The sequence below is a fragment of the Cydia strobilella genome, chromosome 17, assembly GCF_947568885.1.
Source record: "Cydia strobilella chromosome 17, ilCydStro3.1, whole genome shotgun sequence".
NCBI classification, from domain to species: Eukaryota; Metazoa; Arthropoda; class Insecta; order Lepidoptera; family Tortricidae; genus Cydia; species Cydia strobilella.
Window position 1 is genome coordinate 10,962,778 of NC_086057.1, and position 18,568 is coordinate 10,981,345.

Below are 18,568 nucleotides of genomic sequence, written 5' to 3' on the forward strand. Positions count from 1 at the left end.
GTTTAACTTTTAACCCGAGTGAAAGGCATCATTGCATCCCTTGGTTAACAATCTACTATCAGTTCTCTAACCTACCTATTTCCATAAGTCCTTTGAAAACTACTTACCCACTAGGAAACTAAAAAATGTACACAGTATAATTTTCAGTCGTATCATTCCGAAATAAATGCACAATAATTATTTTACAAAATCTTAAAAAGAGTGAGTACCTACACACCTAAATTAGCGTAGTAGACAGGTATGATGATAGCACCGTTCTCCTCGGACATGGGTGTGACTGCGTTGGAGTCGTCGGCGTAGGGCAGGTGCTCCTGCGCATCCAGGTACGTGGAGAGCACAAGCGGCTTGCGGTCCGCGCCCGGCGGGTAGCGCGCGCGCCCGTTCGGCCGCAGCGTCATCTGGTGCGAGCCGCGCGACCCGCGCCGCAGGTTGAACGGCGACCCCGGCAGGGACAACGAGGCCTGCCACCCACACTTTAGTTAAAACCTACCTACTGCGAACTAATTGACATACTAATATTGCATTTCATTTAACCACTTAAAAAATTTCAAATGCTTAATACACTTTCCTCAATTCAGATCGAGTAGTATTTGAACGAGATCACTCTTAACACCTGCAGAGGCACGAGCATTTGCTAGCTCTTTTCATTTTATATTTTCGGTACTCTACTACTTTACTTTCATGTGCTGATAAACAAAAACTATAGATACCTAGTAGTAAGTAATACACAGTTAAGGAAACGCTGAAAAGTAAAGGAAGATAACCAAGGTAAATAAAATGACATGTGCTTGGAATGGTCTCCCGCACCAATTTACGGAATATAAAAATACATTTTATTCGATTTAAATTGATATTGCATATTTTCTGTGAATCGGCGCAATCAGACAAAGTATGTATTGTAATAGCATCTAGAAGGGTGAAATTGGTTAAAAGAGAAACAATATAAGTAAGAATGTCCTAGGGAAGGAAAGACGTAGGGAGCACAAACACCAACGAGGAGAGTAGGACCAACCTGTGAGCCCTCCCGGAGTGGCCCATATGACAACTGCCCGTATTTATTAATGCGTTCGGGGTGAGGGACCTTCAATACACAAACAGAATTTTGAATTTATAATAATCTCCCGATAAACTATTATACTGATCAAGTCTCTAAACATCGACCAAAGGGTAAAAGGACAGAGCGGACACAGAGACAAATAAAATTTTAGAACAAAACCAATGAATATGCGAAATAATCTACAGCTGTGAAAGTTGTTCGTTATTTCGTGTGAGAGAAGTCTGCGGTTACAGTGATACATAAACAGGCACAAACTCAAGGAAATGCGCGTAGAAGCGAGATATTGAAAATGAATCAAAGCTTATATTACTTAATGCGAGGAAACATAACTCGTTTTAAAGGTGACTTGGAAACTACAGAAGTGTTGATAATATGAAAATGAAAATTTGTAATACGTGAAATCAAGTACAATAAGAAATCCTACACGTAGCAATTGAATTACATTACTATATATCTGCACGAAGTTATTAAAAGAGTTTAAGATTAGTATTTATGTGTGGTGATCTTATTGTATTTGTGATACGAAAAAATAACAACCAAATGAACATGAGTTAAAGCAATGGTTAGTCAGGTATAACTTTGTTTATTAACACATGAAGTATATAACGTGGGGTCTGTTACATGCACGTCTGCATACGCCTAGTTCCTAGCTGTGGCTACCTGATGTACGACTCTAAATACGTCTAAAGTCATGAAGACAGTTCTTTTGGTTTTAATTAGCTGATTGTAAGCCTCTGTTTCTAATAATCAAAATTGAGGAATATAAAAACATTATGTAATTTATATTAAAAAATTGTGTAAAGTTAAATATATTTAGGCCGAACCTACCTCTTTGTCGGCGATTCGTTCTCTTTCAGTCCGGTCTGTCTCAAACACAAACATGGCAAAAGAAACAATCTACCATGACAATAGAGTTCTCTCTCCAATATTATTCCTTGAGACGTATTACACTTATTATCCTATCAAAGAGCCAATTATTTTGTAATAATTATTAATTTTGTCTGTATTTAGATTGGTTAGGATTTATTTACGTTATTAATAAATTGTATGAAATGAAAAGAAATATTATTGGAGACTGGGACTTTTTACTAAGAAAAATATAAATAAGTAGGCACTACTAAATAACTGTGTTTTTAAACGTTAACGTAAAATTCATGCTTTTCGCTATTGATATCTAATATGAAGTCAACCGTTTTGATAATATGCAGGTAGGAAAATACTTCATCCAGGAAAAAAATCATGAATCATGTTTACAGTAAATAATACATAGCCAATACCTAAGTACTTATGCAAACAATGTACATAAATAGTATGAGATAATGCAGATGTTACTATCTAAATCTAATTGAGGAGCAAATGTATTTACTTCACAGATGTTTCGTGAAAATGGGTTAGTTAATGGCGACGACATGATAAAATTGTCAACACAGCAAAACGTCTAATAGCATGCCTCAAGGCCTATGTAGCTCTGCCACGATCGATGGATGTAGGTACAATCTAAAAATAAAACAAGTAAACAAAAGTGGGCGACTAACAAAACGATCATGTTTGCAAATATGCAGATGGAGCCTCACGACACGATACCTGAGTATAATTTGACATGAAACCTAGCGATCTGAATAAGGTTCTATGTTCTTCAAGCTAGGCAAGTCTAAATACTTATGCATCTCTATTTGTTTATTCGTGAGATCAATGTCTTTATATAAAGTCAGAAGTATGTACTCATTTTAAGTAAATAAGTACCTACATAATAAGAAATCTAGTTTCAATACTACATGTCAATGCGCTACGATGTGATCTAAGTAGAATGAAATATTATTATTTACGGTTTTCATTCGTTCCACTAATATCGTTTGACATACGTGATAAGTACAGACAAACCATTTCAGTTAAGGCTAATCAATTATTAATTTTTGTCGAATAGTGTCAAAGGGTTACTAATTTACCACTAATCAGAGGGATCTGTATATTTGCAGGGCACTGGAAATCGTAACAAAGAAATAGACAGTGAAAGTATCGTTAAGCTCAGCAATAGACACAGATAACAGACAAAAACTTCTCAACTTGAGCTTAAAGTATGTGCTAGAGTTAGATTAAAGATGGATTTTGTGATAAAATTTAGAGGAAATAATTGTGCCTTATGCTTAGATTTAAGTTTATAGTGTGATGCTTCAGCTCAAGTTGGGAAAGAAAATTGTCGCCTGTCAATGACTCAATAGTTCTGTTGTTAAAAGTTTTGCTTGTTTGTAAGTAACTTGGTATATTTTTGGCCAGTACTAATGAATCATTGATAGCGTGCAATGGGAGTCTCCGAAAACTGTAACTGGCCACCAGCGTGTGGTGTGTCGACATTCGCTAGTGTAGTGAACAATACAAGCTGCCGTGGGAGGCAGGGCAGGCCACGTTAAAGTTGCCGGCCACTGGCAAAGTCGACCATCGGTGACGCGTCACTTGTCTCGCGCGGTCGATGTAACACCGGCTTTACCCTTAAAACTGATTCCAAGTTTCCACGCGCAGTTAGTCATTAGTGCCTCACATCGCTTCAATAGCTTGTGCTACTGGAATACTATACTTATAAAGTTCACTTTAGAATGCGATTTGAAGCGACATGGATGCTCGATAACTAATTTTACCTGGAATTAAAGAAATCAGTTTTTTCCACCTTTTCAAACTGGTCCCGAGTTTTACAAAAAATATTTGAAGTTAACATTTTGAAAAATTATCCTGCAAGCAACACGTACCTAAGTAATTAACGCAACGTATTCCAAATGTGTTAAGACTAATTTGTAAAGGTGGTAAGTACATGCCTTTCATTACACAGCATGGTTGATATAAAGATGTAAATCAGCGGTTGGACTAGGTACCTATGTCGGTAACTGTAACTAAAAGAAATTCATTAGATGTTGCGTTAAAGAGTCCTTGCTGTGTAGTGAGAGGCACGCGTTAGCGTTCAGCGCAGCGGTCGCGTATACTTACCATGCTGACCTTCCTGTGACGGCGTGCGTCGTGGTGCGAGTCGGGCTTGTGCGCGGGCTGAGTGCTCACCGAGTCCTGGAAGGGGTCGCTTCGCAGCGACATACGCTCGCGCGTGTTGTCGTCCTGCGCGCCGCGCTCCTGGTTCACGAACAGCTCGTACGACTGACAGGAGAAGTCGGAGGGAGACTTGGCGGGGTGCGCCTGCGCGTACGCGGCCGCCTCCGCTGCCTCCGCCACGTCGCGCGCGTGCGCCTCCCGAGCCTCTGCCCTGTCCGCTCGCGCCTTTGCCTTCTCCTCCGCTTCCTATTATATATAAATTACGATATCACACCGAAAACACGGAAAATCAAAAACATCGACTTATAATACAAGGCTTCATGGAAAGTGCATCGATAAAACGTTAATAAAGTTACGGGTCACAACATCAAAATTTTACAATCAGTCAAAAAGGCTGACAGCGACTCAAAGACCTCAGTGTTCAGATGGCCATCTAGCAGGTCGTGGTCTGTGTCGTCGTCCACATGTGTGACTAGTATACTCGGCGTGCTCATGACTCCCTTCTCCGGTTCATCGTCATCCGCATACCCGAGATACCGATACGGACATCGATGGTATTGAGCCTGATGTGTGATACATATCTTAATGTTTGATGCTTTTGATAGTCAGGATTTAATGGTTAATTATAAATAGTAGATTATGATGACAATTGTAGAGATATATAAACTAGAGTCAAACGGCGCGATTCGAGAAATGAATTAGATTCACTAGATGTGAAATAGTAAAAATATGTGACATTTCACGGCAAAAAGTACCTTATGGCGGCTGGCGCTTACGTCACGTAAGCGCCATCCAATATTAATTGGAACGGCGTTAATAGTAGCGCAAGCTTCAACCGCCATAAGGTACCTTTACCCGTGGGACGTCACATATCTTTACTATTTCATATCTAGTGAATCTCTAATTTATTTCCCGAATCGCGTCGTAAGTCATGAAAGTATAATACAACCTAAGTAACTCTAATGTATTTATCATGTCCTATATATAGGTACATGCTGTAACAAACATAAGTATAATCGGTGAAAAATTAATTTTTGAGCTATTAAAATTCATGTTACGGTGTAAAACCATATAGGTATCTAAGAATTCTAAGGCCTCTAAGGGGTTCGTAATGAATTTAGATTTCTGCCACCCATAACATGTGCAGTAAAAATGTGTGCCTTATTATAAAAACAATGTTTGAAGTTTTTGAACAATTACGTTTTTAATGTAGTCAACTGAACATTGAAACAATAACTGCCATTGTGACCAGGGCTTTAACCGCGAAAAACGAAGTTCGCAAATTGCGCGCATTTTTCTCTGTCACTTTAATTACGCCTGCATTGGAGTAAAAGAGAAAGATCCCCGCAATTTGCTCATTTCGGTTTTCGTGGTAGCCCCTCAGGATCCAACGGTATCCATAATTATTATTGTGACCATGCGCTGAGTGCGTACATCCGTGGCACTAGTGAAAAGTGAAGGCTCGCGCAGCGCAGGTGAAAAAGGGTATAAGTTCTACATTACACTTGTACCCCGTTTTACTAGAGCCTCAGAACCTGATATCGTATACTGGCAACGTAACACAATGTCATTTCTATGACGTATATTTTTTAATAGAAAACTGAAAAAAAAAAATGTCGTTTAAAAATTCAAAGACAATTATTACTTATAAGTTAATATAAGTTAAGTATATTATACTTTAAAGTTAAGTAGTTAGCATAGAGTAACTTATACTAGAGCGGTACTGTCATAGTAAATTTTGTAACCCCAGTAAATTCACTGCCATCTGTCGACACACTTTAAAACTAAAAATGAAGATTTATAAAAATACGATAGAATGTATTTAAATATAGATAAATGATTTTTTTTATTTGCATTAATTATTTTTATGATTTTGACCCATGTTCTTTCACTGATATGCGTTAAAATTGTTAAATAACAAACGAAACCGTCAACGCCATCTATACGACTGTAGGCCAAAACTAGTAGCGCCCTCTGAACGAGAATCAAATTTTCTTGATTTTCGAGGCACGTTTTTTCCTTAGACTGTATCTACTACTAGACATCTATTACGGAGTTATATCTATCTTTGGTAGTTAGTATTCGAATACCGGCAGTAAGGTTAAGCAAAATTTACACATTCAGAACAACAAAGGTTGTCAGTTTAAACTCGAAAGGAAGTCGAAAGTTAAAATCTTTTTTCATGAATAAACTTCATTATAGCCCGACAAGAAATAGTAGAAAATTATTGAGGGCGCCACTTCCGACGTAACTGTCTCATTTTTGACGTAAAATGCTTAAACATGACAACAATTTCGTATGGTTTTTTTTTGTTCCATTTTATTTAATTTATTTTATGTCGCACTATACAAAATACAAATAAAGGGCCCCATTTATATTTTTTTGTCAAATTTTGACAAAAATTGGTAGGTTTGAAAAACTCCTCATTCTTCCACGTTTTCGTAACTGAGTGCAAGATTTTGTAGGACATACTGTGAAATTGCGCTTATTTTATACAGAATAGGGAACTCTTATCTATCCACCAAATTTTATTAAAATCTGATAAAAATGAAAACACGACAACAAAAGAATAAATAACCCTAAAACTCATGAGCCAACTCACCCTGAGCGCCTCCTCTTCGGCCTGCTCCTCCTCCTCGGCCTTCTTCTGCAGCTCGTCGTAGGACATGGCGACGATGGCCAAGATCAAGTTGACGAGATAGAAGGAGCCCAGGAAGATGATCACCACGAAGAAAAGCACGTGCCACGACCCCGCTGACCTTAGCACCTGAAAGTATATGGAATTTTATTTTTCACATCACCTATTCGGATTTTTTTTTCTTTCCTGCTATGAGGGATTAAAGTGCCACTTTTCTGTTCTAGGACATTTTATTGTCAGTATAAGTATTTTACAGATGGCGCCAGCATAGGTCCCTAGAATTGTGTCAAATTCTTTTTTATTTAAATGTTATGGCCTGGATTAGCATCCATTAGCGTTTTTAGCCAAATCTCATAGAACAAAACTACAGACAGGTAAAACTTTGACAGTTGCCAACCCCACTGCATACTGTATTCTCGCGCAACAAATTCAAATGGATGTGAAACAGTAACATTTCTATGTCACGACTAAAATCCAATGTGATACGATGACTGATACGAGGTGCAAATTAACACAATATTTACATTCAGTGCCAGCGCGAGCTACGCTCTACGAGCGTGGCCGATAACAGTAACACGGAAAAACCCGTATGTAGCGAAAGCGCCTACGAACAGAAAACTCGCCTAGCGGGTCACTGGTAGTGAACGTGAGTTGAGATTTTGAAAGTTGGAATGCGGCTCCAACAGTTTTCGCTGCGTAGCTTGAAAAAAGATCTACGGATTACGGCGTAGCACTCGTAGCACGCTTATATACCGATATAATTTCATCTTTTTTACGTTGTTTTTTACGAAGGAAATGTGTTTTTTGACGTCAAGTTACAGTTTTTATAAGTTTATGATAATTATGTTGCAATAAAACTAAACATATCATGTCAACGTGATTTCAAATGTATACATACGGAGAGATTCGGGAAATGAATTAGAGATTCACTAGATATGAAATAGTAAAGATATGTGACGTTCCACGGCAAAAGGTACATTATTCTAATCCAATATTTATCCAATATTAATTGTAGCGGCGTTAATAATAGCGTAAGCGCCAACCGCATAAGGTACCATTGCCCGTGGGACGTCACATCTTTACTATTTCATATCTAGTGAATCTCTAATTCATTTCCCGAATCGCGCCGGTAGCCGTAATCATTAACACATTCAGTGCTATCGTTTTCGTAGCGCTACGCTCGTAGTTTATCCCAGCGTTTTCCCGCTTTGTGTAGGCATGGTACTACGAACAGACAACCCGCCGAGCGGGTTCCCGGCACTCAATGTGTTAAGGTTCGTAGACTTGCAGGCATTACTCACCAGTTGGTAGAGGTTCTCCCAGTAGTCCTGCGTCATGAGGCGGAAGGCGGAGAGGAAGGCCCAGCCGAAGGTGTCGAAGCTGGTGTACCCGTAGTTGGGGTTCGGCCCATAGCCTTGCAGGCAGATGTAGCCCGGCTCACATTGACTGGTACAACATATCACGCTTAAAAACTATCGGCCTGGTACGAACTTTAAGATACGTCAAACATTTGCTAAAGATAGGATGATAGGATATGGATTGGATATGTCAGTGTCAAAACGTGAACGTTTTTGTTTGAAGAAACGTCACATTTGACACTGACATATCCGATCCATATCACAAAATATCTCATTCATCATCCGTACCGTATCTTTATCGTATATCGCATATCGTATCTTTAGCAAATTTTTAACGTATCTTAAAGTTCGAATCAGGCCGTCGGTATTTCCTATCTCTATCGCACGCGCATTAGGCTAAGACGCAGGCGACGCAGTTGAAGTAAAGTAATGTATGAAGCGTCCTATAGCTATGAACGCTGTGGCGCAGGCACGTGTGACGCAGACTTGTGTCTGTTCTGCTCTGCGCCACGTCGAGACCTATTTTTTAACAATATTTCGTAGTTTTACCCCCACGAAAACGAATTGTTGCCAGAAATCATAAATTTAATAAATGTTCGATTGCTATTCAGAAAATGTATAGATTTCCTAGGAAATGTGTCTAATATAATTTATTACAAACATTTACGAGCGATTTTAGGAATGATATACATTTACTGCACTACATCTGTAGGAATTGTATACAATGACGGATTACATACATTTCCGTTAACATATGTATAGATTCCCCACGGGTAGAACATTTCTTTAAATATTCACTTTGCCAAATACTTGCTTTGACAAACTGTAAAACAGCAACAACTAGTTAAGTTCACAATCACACTGACTCTGAACTTATTTTGTTTGTTAAACGTCTACTGTTTTGTTTGTTAAACGTGTACTCTATGGTTTACTAAACAGGCGAGTCCTGCACTCTGGTGGCAGAACATTGCAGTAATATCCCCTATTTCAAAGTCACAAACAAGAGAAACCCTATTTTGCCTAATCCATTACCAGTAAACAACCATTTAAAATTATAAACAGTATACCTTACCTTATCTTATAATTTCGGGGGCCCTTACGGATACACTTCGACCCATAGGGATCTTTTGTGCAGTTACCCCCTAGGAAATAAACAGTAAGTATACACATTTGTTTTACATTAGGTAAAAATCAAGTCAAATTTACCCAGCTCCCGAAGAATTCCCGCACAGCGGATAGTCCCCGTTCTCGCCTGCGTACCAATTTGCTGTAAACAAATTGGAATAATATTTAAGTACAGCGGTATTAGGCCGTTTACCATCAAAAGGTAACTTTTTGTCGGCTGGTAATAAGGCGCTACTGGCATAAAAATGTAATTAGAAATCGCCCTTATCGACAACCGACAAACAAACCGACTAGTGACGTTAAAAACGATTTAGTCTTGACTTACATTTAAAGGCAAGTTAATTATTCTCTACACATTAACTTAATTAATTAAATGACCGAAACTACTTAAATCCACAACACAGGATTCGTCCAAACTGTCCAAAGTGCCTAAAGAGCGTACGTAACACACTTTATCCAATATTCCGCAACAGTAGTAAGTAGGTACAGTCAAGGTATTAAATATCGACACGGACAAACTGCCAAAAATATGTACACACTACCTTAATGTACCCGTACCCGTTCCCGTACCAAATGACTGACCACGCAGGACGAGAGGCTCATAAATTTGCACTTTTACTAGACCTCTCACAGCTTGTTACCTGTGCCACTAGGGTACCTGATGTTGAGTCTCACACAGCCAATTGTTTGGACCTTCTGCTAACCACCAACCCAGACCAATACTCTGTAGTGGTAGATGCTCCTCTAGGAACTTCCGACCACTGTCTAGTAAAAGCTGTATCCGTTTATTCCCCACCCGATCAGGGCCCCAGCGGTGAAAGACGGGTGTGGCGATACAAGTTAGCAGACTGGGATGAGATGCGGCATTTCTTTGCATCGTATCCTTGGCGCGCCACCTGCTTCTCTTCAAATGATTCGTCGGCCTGCGCTACCGAAGTAGCCGACGTCATTCGTCAGGGTATGGAATATTTTATTCCCTACTCTGTAGTTTCGACCGGCTACAAAGCTCGCCCGTGGTACAATGCCGACTGTGATCGAGCTGAGGCGCTTAAGCGGTCGGCTTACCGAGAATGGGCTGATGCTCGTACACGCAGGGCTCCGAACACACGTGACCTGAAGAAGAAGTTCAATAAAGCCGCCAAGTCCAGTAAGAAGCAGTTTCGCAAGGCCAGGTTCGACCACGTCCGTCGTATTGGGACCAAACTAGCCTCGTATCCTCCGGGAAGTAAAGCGTTCTGGTCCCTAGCAAAAGCGGTCGAAGGGAACTTCTGCCGCCCGTCACTGCCACCCCTGGTCAAACCTGACGGAACGCTGGCACATACAGCTAAAGAAAAGGCTGACCTGTTCGCTTCTCTTTTTGCTGAAAATTCACGTCTTGACTCAGCCGGCAAACTTCCACCCGTGCTTCCTCAAAAGAATAGCCGTATGAGTGATGTTCGTATACATCAAAAGGAAGTCCTTAAAATACTGCGAACGTTAGACGTGCATAAAGCCAGCGGTCCCGACGGAATCCCTGCTATTGTCTTGCGAAACTGTGCAGCCGAGTTGTCCCCAATATTAACACGCCTGTACCGCCTGTCGCTCGAAACTGGCGTAGTACCTTCGTGTTGGAAGCTTGCAAACGTGCAACCTGTGCCCAAAAAAGGCAGTCGTTCAGACCCAGCTAATTACCGTCCAATCTCAGTCACTTCCATACTCTGCAAGATTATGGAGCGTGTACTGAACAAGCGGCTCCTATCATACCTAGAGGATAACGATTTACTCAGCGACTCCCAGTACGGCTTCCGCGGGGGTCGTTCGACTGGAGATCTTCTGGTGCATGCTACTCATCTTTGGAGCGAGGCAATTGAGAGGCACGGTGAAGCCCTTGCGGTATCTCTCGATGTCTCTAAAGCATTCGACCGGGTCTGGCACGTAAGTTTGGTGAGCAAGCTACCAGCATATGGGATTCCAGTTGGCCTGTGCAACTGGATTGAGAATTTCCTGAGCGAACGTTCCATTCGGGTGGTGTTAGATGGCTACACATCTGACCAATGGACTATTAACGCCGGCGTTCCTCAGGGCTCTGTTCTGTCCGCGACCTTATTTCTGCTACATATCAACGACATGCTAGTCCCAGATACTTTTGGATATGCCGATGATAGCACTGTCGTGGACAGATACCTCTCCAATGCTCGGGCCAAAAAAGATGAGGTCCAATCTTGTCGACAAGCTATGGTGGACCGTCTGAATTTGACACTTAAGACAGTGTCCGATTGGGGCGACGCTAACCTGGTCAAATTCAACGCAACCAAAACGCAGGCGTGTCTGTTCTCTGCGAAACGGAGTCCTTTCGGCCTGACTCCTACTTTCCGGGATGTATCCGTACCGATATCCAACCATCTTCAGCTACTTGGCACGAGTATCTCGTCTAACCTGAGCTTTGGGGCGTATATTGAATCTCTGGCCAAATATGCAGCTAGACGATTGGGCGTCCTCTCTAAGGTGAAGCGGTACTTCACACCGGGGCAGCTTCTTCAGCTTTACGTAGCTCAAGTCCGGTCGTGTATGGAGTACTGCAGCCACCTTTGGGATGGGTCCGCCAAATATCAGTTAGCCGCCTTAGATTCCATAGACAAACGCGCTAGGAAGCTTATTGGAGATGCGGGATTAGTAGAGGCTAGACTGCAGAGCCTTGAACACCGTAGAAAGGTAGCTTGTTTATCGGTGTTCTACAGGATACATTTCGGGGAGTGTGCGATGGGATTACATAATTTAATCCCCCCATCTCCATTCTGTCACCGTGGGACTAGACGCGGACTTGCGTTTCACCCTTACGTCGTTACTCTGCCACTGATTCGTACTAAGCGCTATGCATCCAGCTTTATCATAAGAACGGCTAAGGAGTGGAATTCACTTCCTGCAAATATATTCCCAGTCCACTATAACTTGGATCTTTTTAAATCAAGAGTGAATAGACATCTTTTAGGTAAGCATGATCCATCCTAGACTGCATCGGCACTTACCATCAGGTGAGATTGCGGTCAAGTGCTTGCCTTTTTGTAATAAAAAAAAAAAAAAAAAAATGTATGAGCAATAAGGTACTTTATCCGTGTCGGTGCTTAATACCTTAACTGTACTCGTGTTCTTTATACATTAGAATAATTATAAGTAGATTGCAGTTTAATGTCGACAAAAGCAACGAATTACGTTCTCTAGCCGTTAAAACGCCTATAAAAAGGTCTCCCTTTCCGTCCTAATTTGAACCTTTGTAAAAAAAATGCATTCGTCTTGGCAGTTTTGACGTCTGGGGCTAGTTAAATTTTTTTTCGTCAAGATGATTCTTACTTTCGTTCTGGCAAAACCTCTCCCAGTTGTCATCGGTGAGGTTGCCCCACGAGCCGTCCTCGGGGAACACCTTGACGCACTTCTGCGTCAGCACCCCCATGTAGATTTGCAGCCCCATCAGCGCGAACACCGACAGCGAGAACATCGTCAGGATGATCACGTCCCGGAGATTCTTCACCGACTCTATCACGGCACCCACGATGGTTTTCAAACCTGCCAGATACTTCCATGTAGTAATGTTTAAACCAATTATTCATTATAATTAACTGAAACTAAAACTATATACTTCTAAACATTTAGACGGCTATTTACTAAGGTATTTTACTACAAAAAGTATGGCTAAAGTGAGATTGTATGAAGTAACGACAAGTACGCGTCCTTGTTTTAGCAGTAACTTTAAAACCCACGTAGAGCGTATATATATCCTTTTTCCAGCATGCCTAAAACCGCAACCTGCGTATATTACTAGTATTTAGGTAACTATATAGGAATAAGAGGTACCGTAAAAAAAAACCATCCACCTGTGATCCAAAACTAACTGAATTATATTCGTTTGTTTAAGATAATTATTCGTATGAGGTGCGTCTTACTGAGGTATTATATATATTTCCATAAATGTATAAATAAACTTACACAAAATGACACATGGTTACCTATGTAGGTAAATAGGTATTAATAAAAAATCCTTTTCAACGATAGTGTTTTAGATAAGTTATGCACCTCATACATTTAATCTCAAAATGGGAGATAACCTGGAGCGGTATTCGACATGCGTTAAGTGATGTTTCGTGTTGAACTTCAGTTGAATGGAAGAAATCGTGTGTTGTCAAATAGGTAAATTTGACATTAGCAATCCACAGTTAGGTGACAACGAAACCAAACCGAACCACGCAGAGTTCAGAGCCATTTTAAACCGTATAGTAGTAAGAAAACAAAGTTGATTTTTGTTGCATAATTTTTTCAATGAATGAGTTTTGGTGTACAACCAAATGATACTTTCCACAGTTGATGAACAAATGATTCATTCCACTGTTGAACTGATGTTGAAGCCGAAACTGACAGTTGTGCATCTCGAATAGGGCCCCTGAAAACTCGTATACAAGTTAGTTTTAGTGTTCTAAAAGTTACTTCAGACGTGTTATAAAATCTTATAAAATATCTGCGTGTTATGTTATTAGTTATAAGTTATAAGTAAAACAAAATATGTAACTAACAATATGTGGATCCTGGTTATCTAAATAAATAACTTTTAATAATAATAATATTCAAGGTCAGGTCACCAAAATCTATTATTGGCGATTATTTTGATTTCGATAAAAATTAAGTATCATCCGTCTATTATAAAAATTGAAGATCATAAACTTTACGTCGAATTTTTTCCTAAAGATTTTAGAATAATAATACATAAGCGAACTCATTTCAATGTAATTTGAATTCATATCTCATTTTAATGAAATATAAACATAAACACAATGGTGTTATTTTTTAAATAATACAATTAAACTTTCACACTTAGTCTTGATATGTCAACGATCCCATTTTAGCCAGACTATTTACGCTAATAGTAGGTAGATAGGTAGTTATAAATGGAATTACCCGGCACGATGGCCACAGTCTTCAACGCTCGCAGTACCCTGAACGTTCTGAGAGCGGCCAGGTTGCCGAGATCTATCCCCATCGTCACATAACTGCAAACAATACCCGCAACAACAACATCTACATTATTAACACTACTACCACTATAAATTTCATCTATTCTTACTTCACGTAAACTAGACTTTAATCCTGTACAAAAATAAAGAACCTTAATATCTTACTAGATAAGAACTATTCAATGTATTTCAATAACAATTACAAAAAGTAGGTAAACAGTCATCTAAAGAACTATAATTTAACGAGACTTTAAAGAAATGAGATAAATCTACTTTCAAACTGTTTTAAGTAACCGTATGCTACGTAATTGAATAAATTGTCTACTACTCACGCTAAAGCTATAACTACGAAGTCAAGCCAATTCCATGCATCTCTAAGGTATGTGAATGGCTGCAGAATGAAACCCCTGGCCATTACTTTCACCGCCGATTCAAACGTGTAGATTCCGGTAAAGATAACTCTGTAAAAATTCACCTCCACTGTGGAATGTCGCTCAACAGAACAGATATTGTAATTCAGAATATCATTAAGCTTAGGCGACACTAATGGAAGTTCTGTATTTGAACTTGTTGAAATGAAGGGAGTGAGTCGCAAAACAGTTTTCTAAGTACGATAAATATGCTCAGTTAAATAGTATCTATGTAGGTAAGTGTAAACGAAGGATGTGTCAAGTAGGTATGTACAGTTTTATGAATGTAAAAAACATACAAAATATTACTCGTAGGGAGCAAGCATTAGTAGAAAAAATATTTAAAAATGGTATTTTTCATGAATCCAACCAGAAAAAGTTACTTAGTCGTTATATGTAATTGTGTTATAATTAAGGAAAAATATTATTGATAAGGTCTGTTTTTGCTATGTAATAATACGTAATTTGAGAACTATCCCATAGTGTAAACATCTAAAACTATCTATGTAACTCAATCATATCAAGTAAGGTCTCGTAACATATATAATTTATATATACCAATAACGCATAAGTACTATGTATAAGTACAATATCTAATACATGTTACTTCCGATAATCTAATAAATTAATTCGGTTACTAGCTGATTATAAATCTATCAATTTTGAAACTAGCGTGCAAACTACTAATTATAATCTCTAATGTTAAACCTAATAATATGAATTAAGTCCGATTATGTATCAAAGACTGTCAAAAACATATAACCCTGGATGGTCGGTATAGGTAAACTAGTTGGATAGAAAAAATATGATAGTAGAGAAGGTATACTCACTCAGTACTTTCGACGGTAGGCGTTGTAGGCATTATCATAAGAATGCAGTTTACTAAGATAGTAGTAATAATAAACAAGGAGAACAAAGGGTGCACTAGAATGTATATCGCCACTCTTCTTATAGGGTTGAACGGATCCAGTATCCATAAGGCGTTGGTGGCAGAAAACCTGAAGATATCTTTACCCCTGCTTATGACTACGAAGGTCTGAAACAAAGGAATTACATGCATTATTTAGTTTTAATTTAGGATTAGTTATTTCATTTTATTTTAAATGTAAATGTAATTGTATATGGAATTTTTATTCTGAAATAAATTATTTGAATTTGAATTTGAATTTGAATTAAATAATATTTGCGAAGCTGACATTAATATGTCTTCTACCATATCCGGATTGGAGTTATTTCAACTATTTTAGGTCTGTTACCAATAGGTAAATGGTCTATAAATATGATTTTTACGGTAATTATTTTACCACAATCAATGTTATTAGTGGCGTACATTTAGTATGAGAGCCCGATTTTGATTTTAAATTCTTGTTTTGAAACTGTTTTGGATTTGACTTACCCGCTGTTAACAGTCATATTTCTGGTGTAAAAATTAATATCAGAATCAGGCTCCGGGACGTATTGCACTGTTGTCTCAATTGACGCTTGGCAAGATTTTTCCTTAAATCAAACTAAGCTACTGGGGTCCTCTAGTATTATTAACTGCTGTCTCCCTCCCTGTCTGTATTATACTCCCTAAAAATTAGAGCGTTTTCACATTGCCCGATCCGATATCGGATGTCGGATGGAAGTAAAATGCAAGACATGTGTTTTACTGTTTTTATTTTTTCATAATATAATAAATCATTATTACTAAACACCGCACGCAACATAACGCAAAAAAAGCGGACTTGATGCCACATGGCATCCTCCTGCAGCTGTTTATCTCATCAATGAAATTCGGCCAAATGAAACTTTGGCGAAAAGTTGGTTGCCAAGTGAAATTCTGCAATACAATTTTCGGCGAAAAGTAGGTAAACCACATTATGCATACACCGTGGCTTACACATACGCACACAAACAAATATTATCGGTCAGACAGCTAACGGGGGGCCCGGACATGGCCAAAATTACGCGGTTTACCTACTTTTCGCCGAAAATTGTATTGCAGAATTTCACTTGGCAACCAACTTTTCGCCAAAGTTTCATTTGGCCGAATTTCATTTCGCAACTTTACATAATCCAACCTAACCTAACCCAACCTAGTACGTCATTTTCATTTGCATTGCGAAGTAAGGTTATGCCAACGATTGGTTTGTCAAATGAAATTTTGGCGAAAAGTTGGTTGCCAAGTGAAATTCGGCGAAATAAATTTCGCCAAAAAGGGAGTACACCGCATAATGTTTGTTGTACTGTGCGTGACCGCTAAAGCCGGCGCCTGCGCCCCCGCGGCCTGACTACCTACGCGGTTGTAGGATCCTACATCCGATATCGAATCCGACAATGTGAAAACGCTCTTATAGTAGGTAGCTTCCACGATCCATTATTCTGAGGCAAAGGTCACTGCCACTAAACCCCATCTACATCAAGCGTTTTCTTAATACTCGTAGCGATATCGGATAATGTAAAACGATAGTCATAGTTAACCTAGTAGTGTTTATAAATGTAAAGTACTTAGTAGTTAACTTACTAAGTATAGTACCTAGTGTAATTATATAACTACATAATTGCACCACCTGCAGTGCAACGACCCAACTTTGGTACTATAAATTGAATATACACCGATCGATTCCGTATCAGGAATAAACTTTGTAGCATATCGCTATATTAAGTAATGTATAAGTATGCTGTAACGATGTATTTTATGTGCTCTTCTTAGTATTTTTGTTGAGCAAAGTGTTTTATTATTGAGGGCCACTCGCCTCAGGGCAATGACCTAACGCTGCAGCACAAGCGTTGCAGCAACGTAATGAAATTCTCCTGTTTATACCTTGTCTAGTGCATAATCCTTGTAATATTTTATACTAGCAACCGATAACAAATGTATAACAAAATACAAGTATGTATCTAACCTGAAATTATCAAAACTGGATTGATAATTTAAAAAAAAACCGGCCAAGTGCGAGTCAGACTACGGGTTCCGTACCATTACGCAAAAAAAACATGTTTTTAGTATTTGTTGTTATAGCGGCAACAGAAATACATCATCTGTGAAAATTTCAACTGTCTAGCTATCACGGGTCATGAGATAAAGTCTGGTGACAGACAGACGAACAGACAGACCGATAGACAGACAGACGGACAGTGGAGTCTTAGTAATAGGGTCCCGTTTTTATCCTTTGGGAACTGAACCCTAAAAATTAATTGACGCTTGACGCGAGTCTTAAAACATTGGATTAAATATATCTACAGTCATTTTTATAAACAAGATATAAATCTAAATGTCAACACCATTTGTATTAATGTTTTAAGGATGACGTCGAACCGTACAAGTTAATAATAAAATTATGTACGATTTTATGTCACGTATAGATTTTTTGAACCGGTTTAATCCGAATATTGTAGTCGGTCTACATTACGACTTGTTCTGCGCATTTTATGTTTAATGAAAAATTATTGTGATTATTAAAATAGTAATAGTATTTGTGTACTCACTGTTTGATTGTGATAGAAAGGGTCGATGTCCTCGAGGGGCGTGGAGGCGAGCTCGATCGGGAAGGAGCCCTGCATGCGCACGGGCAGCGGCACTCCCTGCTCCAGCGTCGCGTCCGGCTGCGGGCCCTCGTCCTCGTCCTCGTCATCGTACCGTACCTACATCGCACAACACACTGTTAACTATCGAACATATACTTAGTGTCAGTTGCACCATCCGCACTTGACAGACTGATCAACGTCACCCGGCGCGCAGCGGCGGTTTACTATGAAACTTTCCATAGGCACAATAAAATTTAGCGAACTCTTTAACGATGACAAACGGTTTGGTGCAACCGACCCTTAGATATTGAAACACCAGGAACCGTAGCCAAGATGACAAAGGTTTATCGTCAATCGAAAAGTAAAAATCGGGATGATAGACCAGACGAAAAATCACGGTAGGTATCATTTCATACATTACTTTTGTGATTGGCGTTTTCTATGATGAGTGGCACTTG

At 39.2% G+C, this 18,568-nt stretch overlaps 1 protein-coding gene across 1 annotated transcript in view; it reads right to left on the reverse strand.

Moving 5' to 3' along the window:
• LOC134748707 (sodium channel protein para-like) overlaps window positions 1-18,568 on the reverse strand; it is an 83,915-nt gene that overhangs the window by 21,237 nt on the left and 44,110 nt on the right. The window contains 10 exon segments of the mRNA XM_063683477.1: window positions 218-461; window positions 4,034-4,336; window positions 6,693-6,857; window positions 8,030-8,174; window positions 9,293-9,353; window positions 12,539-12,751; window positions 14,135-14,226; window positions 14,523-14,651; window positions 15,431-15,636; window positions 18,072-18,227. Of these exon segments, the coding sequence (XP_063539547.1) occupies window positions 218-461; window positions 4,034-4,336; window positions 6,693-6,857; window positions 8,030-8,174; window positions 9,293-9,353; window positions 12,539-12,751; window positions 14,135-14,226; window positions 14,523-14,651; window positions 15,431-15,636; window positions 18,072-18,227 (1,714 nt within the window).